The 10,693-nt window shown below is 40.8% G+C and overlaps 1 protein-coding gene across 1 annotated transcript in view; it reads left to right on the forward strand.

Moving 5' to 3' along the window:
• The first annotated feature begins 376 nt into the window (after nt 1-376).
• Nucleotides 377-10,693, forward strand: part of CLSPN (claspin) — a 37,333-nt gene continuing 27,016 nt past the window's right edge. Inside the window, exons 1-8 of the mRNA XM_011955653.1 lie at nt 377-524; nt 4,775-4,883; nt 5,387-5,835; nt 6,765-6,926; nt 7,611-7,688; nt 8,026-8,098; nt 8,890-8,998; nt 9,192-9,769. Of these exons, the coding sequence (XP_011811043.1) occupies nt 501-524; nt 4,775-4,883; nt 5,387-5,835; nt 6,765-6,926; nt 7,611-7,688; nt 8,026-8,098; nt 8,890-8,998; nt 9,192-9,769 (1,582 nt within the window). The 5' untranslated portion in view covers nt 377-500. The remainder of the gene's footprint in view (nt 525-4,774; nt 4,884-5,386; nt 5,836-6,764; nt 6,927-7,610; nt 7,689-8,025; nt 8,099-8,889; nt 8,999-9,191; nt 9,770-10,693) is intronic.

The following is a 10,693-nucleotide window of genomic DNA, read 5'->3' on the forward strand; positions in this document are numbered from 1 at the left end:
CAGCCACTGCACTCCAGCCTGAGCGACAGAGCGAGACTCCGTCTCAAAAAAAAAAAAAAAAAAGTTCAGGTACAGGACACTCCCAGGTGCCCAGGAACCGTTTCCCAGCTCACTTCCCCAAGAAGACTCATCCCTCCGATCGCACTTCCTGCTTTGGCAAGTGTCAATGATCAAAGACCACTGTTCGCCTGGTACCTACTGCTCGCCCCAGTCTACCTCCAGCTCCCCGAGGTTCCGCTACCAACAGCTGCCACCCAGCCTGGGTTATATGAGGTTGGGCGGCCCGAGGCGCTGCGTGATTGGTGGGTCGGAACGGGGCGGGGACTCGCTGGAAAGTCCCCTCTGGATTGGTGCAAACCATCGGGGTGGGACCTCTACTCTGGCTGGGCGGGAAAGCTCGAACAGCGCTGCCGGGCTGGAGACGGCGGGAGCCGCTGCTCTCCGGCTGAGGGAACCAGAGACAGGTCCGTCCCTAACGGAGCGCCGGAGAGGCAGGAGTCATGACGGGCGAGGTGGGTTCTGAGGTGAGTTTATGCACACGCCCCCCCACCGGGGCTGCGAAGGCCCGGCACCGAGGGGTTAGGTGGGGTCGGGGTAGACCCCGCTGACCCGGGGCGCCCGGGCGGGAGGACTGCGGCTCCTGGCGTTCACCGCGTCGGCTCCCGCAGCCTCGAGACTTGGTGGGGATGGGTTCCGACCGGGCGTCCCGTCCCGCCGCCGGGCTTCCCGCGCTTCGGGCTCCGTGGCCGGGGAGCTGCAGGTCTCTGCGGCGCGCGCTGCCGGCAGCCCAGCCCCTCCTCAGCCGGTTCCTGCCGCCAGCCCTCCCCTTTGGCGCGTTTCCTGTCGCGGAAGCTCCTCCCCTAAGGGTGCCCTGAAAGCCAGAAGGCTCTGGCCGAACCGGGCCGCAGGGGTGCAGGGCGGGATTCTCCGCAAATAGAGGACGAGGGTGTTAGGGAGTTCCACATTGGGCCTGGGAGGGGCCCTGGAGGTCATCGCGCGGAGGCCCTTTGCGTTTTCCTACGGGGCCCCGAGTGGGACGTCACCGCTGGGGCTCCTGGCTGGTGGCTTGCAGCTTGGTGGTGCCAAGCTCGCCCTGGCGAAATTGGGCGTAGAAAACAGATGTTTCCAGACCTGTGTCCTTTCTGGGGCCGGATTCGGGCAAGGCACTCTCGCCTTAGGAGCAAAAAATTTAAAGGGGCGCCAAAACACTCAATAATCAAACTCATATTTTAATGCAATTTTTTTTAAAAAACCGAAATTAATGCAAAAAATTTTTATGATTTTAAATTGAACAAAATATCAGACGTTTAAACAGAGACAAGATCTGACCAGTCATTTGCACGACCTTGCCTCACTCACCTCACCCTAATCCCGTCCCTGGTTCCAATAAACTTTATTTACAAAAGCGGGTGTATTATTTACCTCATGAGCCGTAGATTATTGATTTAAATTTTTAAAAAATATTGCATTAATATGTTATTTATTTTGATTACTGAATTTTTTGAGACCTCACCCCACCCTGTTCCTGGCCCTGCCCTTTGACGTTGCTGCAAATTGCCTAGAAGAGAATCATCATTCAAAGCACCCCTATTCCTTGAGCTGTCTGGTTACCTAAATTCGGTTTCCACATTCACAAACAGAAGTAATAGTTTCACTGCTTTGGATTGTTGAGAGGATCGTCAGTGCATACATATTAATTCTCAGCAATCCCAGCACTTTGGGAGGCCAAGGCCAGCAGATTGCTTGAGCTCAAGATTTCGAAACCAGCCTGCCTAGAAAACATGGCAAAACCCCGCCTCTACAAAAAAAAATACAAAAATTAGCCGGGCGTTGCCTGTAGTCCCAGCTACTCGGGAGGCTGAGGTGAGAGGATCCTTTGGGCCTGAAGGTCAAGGCTGCAGTGAGCCATGATCCTGCCACTGCACTCTAGCCTGGGTGACAGAGTGAGATGCTGTATCAAAAAAAAAAAAAAATTGTGCCAAGCATCCAAATCAATTTTTTATATATATATATGTTTTTTTTTTTTCCGAGATGGAGTCTCGCTCTGTTGCCCAGGCTGGAGTGCAGTGGCACAATCTCGGCTCACTGCAACCTCTGTCTCCCGGGTTCAAGTGATTCTCCTGCCTCGGCCTCCTGAGCAGCCGGGACTACAGGCACACACCACCATGCCCAACTAATTTTTGTATTTTTAGTAGAGACGGGGTTTCACCATATTGGCCAGGCTGGTCTCGAACTCCTGACCTCGTGATTCACCTGCCTCGGCCTCCCAAAGTGCTGGGATTACAGGCGTGAGCCACCATGCCTGGCCAATTTAATGATTTTTTGAGAAACCACTCGGGTGAGGCCTTGTACCCTGTTACATTACTGATGTTCATATTTCTCCCTTTATGAATAAGTTGATTCAGAGCCCTGAGAACTGCAAGGAGGTAGACTTGGCATCTAGGATTAGCTTGGTCACTAACTGATCAAGTCACCTAACACACCCCTCCTCTTTAGGTTTTTATTTGCGACTTTTTTGACTGTCTTATTTAGAAATTTTCAAACCTATACAACCGTAGAAAGGATGATATAATGAACCCATCATCACCTTACTTCAACTACAGTTTGAATATGTCTCGTCTGAAATGCTTGGGACCAGAAGGGTTTTGAATTTCAGATTCATTTTGGGTTTTGGAATATTTGCATACACTTAATGAGATGTCTTGGGGGAGGGACCCAAGTCTAAATATGAAATTCAGTTATATTTCATATATACCTTACACACATAGTCTGAAGGTAATTTTATACAGCATTTTAAAATAATTTCGTGCATGAAGCAAAGGTTTTATTGTAGCTCATCATATGAGGTCAGGTGTGGAATTTTCATCTAGTGAAATTTCAACTAGCATCATGTCAGTGCTAAAATATTTTGGATTTGGGAGCATTTCAGGTTCAGATTAGAGATGTTCAACCTGTATTATCAAATCATGGCCAATCTTGTTTCATTCATACCACTACCCATTTTTCTTCTCACGGGATTATTTGGAGGAAAATCCCAGATATCATATTATTTGAACCACAAATATTTAAGTGTGCCTATCTAACAGACAAGGGCTTTCCAAAAAAAGATAACTACAATATTATTACTACACCTAAGAAGTATCTAGTCAGTGTTCAGATTTCTTTGACTCATAGATATTTCATTTATTTTTATATGTCACATTAGCATAATTATTTACATTTTTTTGAATCGTCAGAAGTTGGCATATTGCAATTGTTTATATTATATATGTGTATATATACATATATGTATCTATTTTAAGATATACATATATAAAGCATACTTATATGTGTGTATATACATATATATGTATTTTAAGATATACATACATATATAAAGCATACATTTATGTATATAGAAATTCACAGGGCCAGGTGTGGTGGCTTACACCTGTAATTCCAGCATTTTGGGAGGCTGAGGCAGGTGGATCACCTGAGGTCAGGAGTTCGAGACCAGCTGGGCTAACATGGTGAAACCCCATTTCTACTAAAAATACAAAAAATTAGCCGGGCATGGTGGCACGCACCTGTAATCCCAGCTACTCGGGAGGCTGAGGCAGGAGAATCGCTTGAACCCAGGAGGCGGAGGTTGTAGGGAGCCAAGATCGTGCCATTGCACTCTAGCTTGGGCAACAAGAGCAAAACTCCATCTCAAAAAAAAGAAAATATAGCATATAGAAATACACATACATGTATAAATATATGGAAATATACATACGTACACACATATATTTATTCACCTATGTATTAACTAACTTTATAGGTTTCTCTCCTCTTTTTTTTTTCTTTGCAATATATTGCAAAGGCCAGGCGCAGTCGCTCATACCTGTAATCCCAGCACTTTGAGAGGCCAAGGTGGGCGGATCACCTGAGGTCAGGAGTTTGCAACCAGCCTGGCCAGCATGGGGAAAACTTGTCTCTATTAAAATACAAAAAATTAGCTGGGCGTGGTGGTGTGCGCCTGTAATCCCAGCTACTTAGGAGGAGAATCGCTCGAACCCAGGAGGCAGAGGCTGCAGTGAGCAGAGATTGCGCCACTGCACTCCAGCCTGGGTGACAGAGCAGGATCCTATCTCAAAAAAAGAAAGAAAGAAACCACCCAGTTTGACTTGTGGGGTTTCCCACATCTAGGTTGCATCTCTGTGGTATTATTCAACATGTTCCCCTATTCACTCTATTTCCTGTAACTTGGTAGGTAGATCTAGAGACTTGATAGGATTCAAATTTGATTGTTCTGTCAGGAATACTTTATAGCTAGTATTGAGTACTTCTATTAGGCAGCACATAATGTCTGGTGTTTCTCTTTTGGTGATGTTAGCAGCCATTAATGATAATTGCCGAGGTCTTATTTAATTGAGGGTTGATAAAATTGTGATAATCTAATTCTATCATTTGTTAATTCATTAGGATATTTCTCTAAATAGAAACTTCCCCTCATCAATCATATGGATATATGGGGAACAGTTCACACAGAAAAGGCATAATAAATGCTTGATTCTTTTCATTTTTTTACCATTACTGAAGGAGTTGGTTCTGTTAGCATCCTTCAAAGGTAAAAAATGAACTTTTGTTTGTTTGTTGTCCAGTAATTCTAAATGTCATCCCTTCAAGGAACCCTTATATTTGGTTCTTTCCTTAGTTCAGGTTGATGATCCCATGATGATTTCTGTGTCATTATGTACTTGGAGCTTTTGGTCACTTGCTGGTTAATACAAAGTATATTGTCATTTTCTAGGTTCACCTGGAAATCAATGATCCAAAAGTCATTTCACAAGAGGAAGCAGATAGTCCTTCAGATAGTGGACAAGGCAGCTGTGAAACAATTGGACCCTTGAGTGAAGGAGGTTTGTAATAGTAATTTTATTTTTAGGAATAGTATGCAGGAGCCTCAGTTGTAAGTAGATTGGATTAATTTCATTATTCTCTTGATTTATTCCATTAATGCCCCATCCTTATTGTTTGTTTTATTATAAAAGCAAAATAACAGTGCTTGTACCTTTTTGAAACTATGTTATATTGTTGAATGTCTAATAGCTACCACATTGTCTGGTTAATTGCATCCATCCTATAATAAAAGGAATTTTAACACCTGCCAGAGGATTAGAACAACTTCACACATTGTAAATATACATAAAATTACATTTCCCAGTAAGAGACATTTTTCCCAGGGAAAATGTTTTTCAAAATGTATTTTTAGATTTGCTTTGCTACAATCAGTTCTTAATAGTAGTTACATCATTTCACAATGTAATATATCACTTGTATAACTGAATATATTTTTGAGGAGTAGTGGGGCTAGGAGGAAGATCAAATGATGGTATAATTAAAAGAAAATTGTTTCTTCCAGATTCAGATGAAGAGATATTTGTAAGTAAGAAGTTGAAAAACAGGAAGGTTCTACAAGACAGTGATTCCGAAACAGAGGACACAAATGCCTCTCCAGAGAAAACTACCTATGACAGTGCCGAGGAGGAAAATAAAGAGAATTTTTATGCTGGGAAAAATACAAAAATCAAAAGGATTTACAAAACTCTGGCAGACAGTGATGAAAGTTACATGGAGAAGTCTTTGTATCAGGAAAATCTCGAAGCGCAAGTGAAACCTTGCTTAGAGCTGAGTCTTCAGTCTGGAAACTCTACGGACTTTACCACTGACAGAAAGAGTTCCAAAAAGCACACAAATGATAAAGAAGGAACTTCAGGAAAAGCAAAAGTAAAATCGAAAAGAAGACTTGAGAAAGAGGAGAGAAAAATGGAAAAAATTAGACAGCTGAAAAAGAAGGAAACAAAAAACCAGGTACATTTTAAAGAATAATTTGCTATTGCTTCGGTAGGTTAACATTTTAGAAAAGGTTGCTGTTAGTACTTGAGGTTGTTTCTGCTCTCCGAATATTGCTTTGAATTGACTATTTTGTGTTAAGAATAATAGGGTATGTTATTTAAAACTAACTGGTCTTGGCCAGGTGCAGTGGTGCATACCTCTAATCCCAGCACTTTGGGAGGCTGAGGCCAGAGGGTCACTTAAGCCCAGGAGTTCAAGACCAGCCTAGGCAACAGAGTGAGATCCCGTCTCTACAAAAAAGTTAAAAATTAGTTGGGTGTGGTGGCCGTAGTCCCAGCTGTAGTCCCAGCTACTTGGGAGGGTGAGGTGGGAGAATCACTTGAGCCCAGGAGGTTGAGGTTGCAATAAGCTGTAATTGTACCACTGCATTCGAGCGTGGATGACAGAGTGAGACCCTGTCTCAAAAAACAAAACAAAAAAATAAAACTTATTGGTCTTATTCTATTTTGGGTATGCAGAGGACATTTCCAAATAAATGGGTTTCTTATTTTCTTTATGAGCACATGGAGTAATCCTTTGCTGTCTCTGAGCTGATGAAAATTAACTGAAAGAAGGCTTTTTAATGCATCTGTCAGTCAGAAGTCTTGTTTGCTAACTAGAAAAACTATCCTCAGATTTATAAACTAGCTGCTTAACAAGTATTTGACTTTTCAAAAAAATATTTACTGTTTATTAAGTTAGTTTTAGACAGTTGCATAAAATCATAACTTGGACTTCAAAGGATAAGTGTGAGTTAGGAACCAGTGAGAATGTTCTAGATTTTATATGCTTGTCTGTTGATGAAACATGGGCTTTTTCTGGCCTGATCCAAATTACCATATGATGTTGTGAAATACTGGATTTTTAAATGATTGGATTATGCTTTTTGTTTATGTATTATCTAGGAAGATGATGTAGAACAGCCATTTAATGACAGTGGCTGTCTTATTATGGATAAAGACCTTTTTGAAACTGGGTTGGAGGATGAAAATAACTCTCCATTGGAAGATGACGAGTCAATAGAATCAATAAGAGCAGCTGTAAAAAACAAAGTAAAAAAGCACAAGGCAAGTAAAACATGATTGCAGTAAGAGTTAACCAACTGCCTCTGACCTTTGCTATATTTTTAATTTACTGTTGGAACCTTAATTTTTTCTTTTTTTAACTGAAGAAAAACGTGTCAATTGACTTAAGTTTTCAGCTGTTAATTTTGGAGACTTGCAGTACAAGTGATAGACGTGCTAACTTATTTGGAAACTAGTTCTTTGTTATTACCCTTTTAGGAATGCTGAAAAAAAAGACTAAGATACTTGACGGTGTAGTAAGATGCAGGTAAATAATAGGGAAGAGATGTAAATTTTGCAATCCTATAGCCTTTGAGAAATGAATCCTATAGGGTTTCAGGAAGGGTATCAAAGAGAGGCATCAGTCAAAACATTGTTGTCCCGAGTATTTGGAAGCATAATTTTTCTTCCTAAGATTTCTTTTTAGCTTCCTGCGAGTTATTATCCCTCTTTAGGGAAAGATGTAAGCAGAGGTAAAAGAAATAAGGGTCCAAACTCCATTTGAGGTATCTAATTTGTTTTCTAAGCATAATAGGATGCTGTGTGTTTAATAATTTCTATTTGATGATTATTGATTTATTAATGTAGCATGATGTGGTGTTGGATGACAAAAGTAGACTTCAACTAAATCATCCTCTTATTTGAATTTTGTTTTTGTCCTAATAATCAACATGCCATTTCTTTTAGAAAAAAGAACCATCTTTGGAGAGTGGGGTCTATTCATTTGAGGAAGAAAGTGAGTTATCAAAAGGAACCACGAGGAAGGTGAGGTAGAGCCCTGTATATTAGTCACATTGATCTCTTTACACAGGAGTTTATGGATTGCTTAGGGATAAATATTTTATTTTGTCTATCATATTTTTCTGTTACCCATCATATTGCTTTGTACATAGTAGGAACAAAATATGGATTGGATTGAACGAATTCTCTGAGACTTGAATGAATTCTCTAAGACTTTAAATGAATTCCTTGAGTTTATACTGCATTTGGCTTACTATTTCCTTTCCTCTTTTCTTGGAGAGAGCAAACTCTTGAGGGATGAATATCTATCTTTCTGGATATTCATATAATTAATGTAGTCTCACTTTTTGTTTTCTTTAAGGAAAGAAAGGCAGCCAAATTAAGTAAAGAAGCATTAAAACAACTACATAGTGAGACTCAGCGCCTTATTCGAGGTAATGCAACCCAGTAAACTTTGAGGCAAAATCACAATATTTCTTGGTAAGCTCAACTTGGATGTTGAGGACTTTTATTTTTTTAATACTTCTAATGTGAACTCAGGTTATAATATCAAGTTTAGAATTGATCTTGGTGAAAGGCCATTGTTCTAAAGCCCTTGGAACATTTGTATAAACTGAAGAAATTTTCAAAACTGTAATGCAAGTAGGGAGGAAATTTAATGGTTGTCTGTGGACTGATTGTGTTAGGATTCTTTGGAGAGGTAGTAGTCCCTCCTATTTGCAGTTTTGGTTACCCATGGTCAGCCATGGTCCATGGAATTAAAAAAAAAAAATCCCTTTGTCCAGTGTATCACACTGTATACGTTACCTGCCTGTTAGTCAGTTAGTAGCCCTCTCAGTTATCAGATGAAAAAAACACTGCATGGTTTAGTACTATCTGCAGTTTCAGGCATCCACTGCAGGTCTTGGAATGTATCCCTGTGGATAAGCAGGGACTACTGTATATAAATTTTTAGGCCCCACAGAGATTCTGATTCAGTAGGTTTGAAATGGGATCCAAGAATCTGTATTTCTAAAACACTTCCTGGATCATTTTGATTTCACATCTAGGTTTAAAAGCCACTGGTCTTCAGGGAACTCTTCTGTACTTAGCTCCTCTGCCTTTGTTAAAGGGGAGTTTTCTATTTCTAGTGATGGCGTTGGTTATTATGTTTGGTTAACTGAATATGAAGCGACATTTCAGAATATACAATATATATATTTGCTTGTTTTATTCTGTTTTATAGAGTCTGCACTTAACCTTCCATATCATATGCCTGAGAATAAAACCATTCACGATTTCTTCAAACGTAAACCCCGGCCCACTTGCCAGGGAAATGCCATGGCACTATTGAAGTAAGAACACTCTTATTATTATATTAAATTATTATTATTATTTTCATGAACATTTAGTTTTGTAGCAAACACCTGGCATAAAAAGTTCAGATTTCTCACTCCCCTAAAACTGATTTAACTGATATATACTAGGGGATGAGAATGTTTCACATTTAGGATAATTTTCAACCTCAGCTCATTTTCTCTTCTCTAGGTCATCTAAATATCAGTCAAGCCATCACAAAGAAATCACAGACACTGCAAATACTACTGAAATGAACAGTTATCACCATAGTAAAGGTTCTGAGCAGACAACGGGTGCAGAAAATGAAGTGGAAATTAATGCACTCCCTGTGGTTTCAAAGGAAACCCAGATCATTACTGGATTAGATGAGTCTTCCAGGAAGGATTTGGTAAAAAATGAAGAGCTAGAAATTCAGGAGAAACAGAAGCAGAGTGACATTAGACCTTCACCTGGGGACAGCTCGGTGGTGCAACAGGAATCCAACTTCCTTGGGAATAATCACAGTGAGGAGTGTCATGTTGGAGGGCTTGTAGCATTTGAACCTCATGCCCTGGAGGGTGAAGACCCCCAAAATCCAGAAGAAACAGATGAGAAAGTGGAAGAGCCTGGGCAGCAAAATAAATCATCAGCTGTTGTGCCACCTGAAAAAGTGAGAAGGTTTACTCTGGATAGACTTAAGCAACTGGGAGTAGATGTTTCCATTAAACCACGGCTAGGTGCTGATGAAGATTCCTTTGTGATACTTGATGAACCTGAAACCAACAGAGGTAATCCTTTAAATTGTGGGGAGTCTCCTTGGAGTGATTATCCTGGTAGCTTTTGATTATTGACCACTGTCGAGGACAGAGAACATAGGAGAAACCAATAACCACATGTGATCTTATCCTGCAGTTGTTCCAGATATGGGCAGAGTCGCTTTTAGAGAAATTTGGCAGGGTATCAGAGTGATCTAAGCCATGTTTACAATGGAAGTCTGTTGGCCAGGTGTAGTGGCTAACGCCTGTAATCCCAGTACTTTGGGAGGCCGAGGCGGGCATATCACGAGGTCAGGAGTTTGAGACCAGCCTGGCCAATATAGTGAAACCTGTCTGTACTGAAAATACAAAAATTAGCCCGGCATGGTGGCATGCATCTGTAGTCCTAGCTACTTGGGAGGCTGGGGCAGGAGAATTACTTGAACCCGGGAGGCAGAGGTTGCAGTGAGCCAAGACTGCACCACTGCACTCCAACCTGGGTGACAGAGCAAGACTCTGTCTCAAAAAAAAAAAAAAGCTTGTTGATAGTTAATATAAAAAAGAGGTACACTGCTATTGTGTTATGGTATTTAGGAATTTATTATTTCTGCCTTTCCAGTCTGAAATTAAGTTTTTTCTATAATCCTGAGTCAAATCTTAAGACATTGATGAAAACATCGTTTAGTTTTTTACTGCTAAAGAGAAACATTTTGGTTCACTTAAATTATCTGTGAAACTGAGTTTCTTTTGTTTTCACTCATTCAACAAATATTAAAGTATCTACTATAAGTAAGTTGCTATGGGGCATACCAAGATAAATCTGATATTTAAGGTATACTTAAGACGCTTTTACTCTATTGGGGGAGATAAGAAGTATGCAAATAACAAGTACAGGCCGGGCGCAGTGGCTCAAGCCTGTAATCCCAGCACTTTGGGAGGCCGAGACGGGCGGATCAC

This window comes from Colobus angolensis, unplaced genomic scaffold (genome assembly GCF_000951035.1).
Source record: "Colobus angolensis palliatus isolate OR3802 unplaced genomic scaffold, Cang.pa_1.0 Scaffold4, whole genome shotgun sequence".
In the NCBI taxonomy this organism is placed as follows: domain Eukaryota; kingdom Metazoa; phylum Chordata; class Mammalia; order Primates; family Cercopithecidae; genus Colobus; species Colobus angolensis.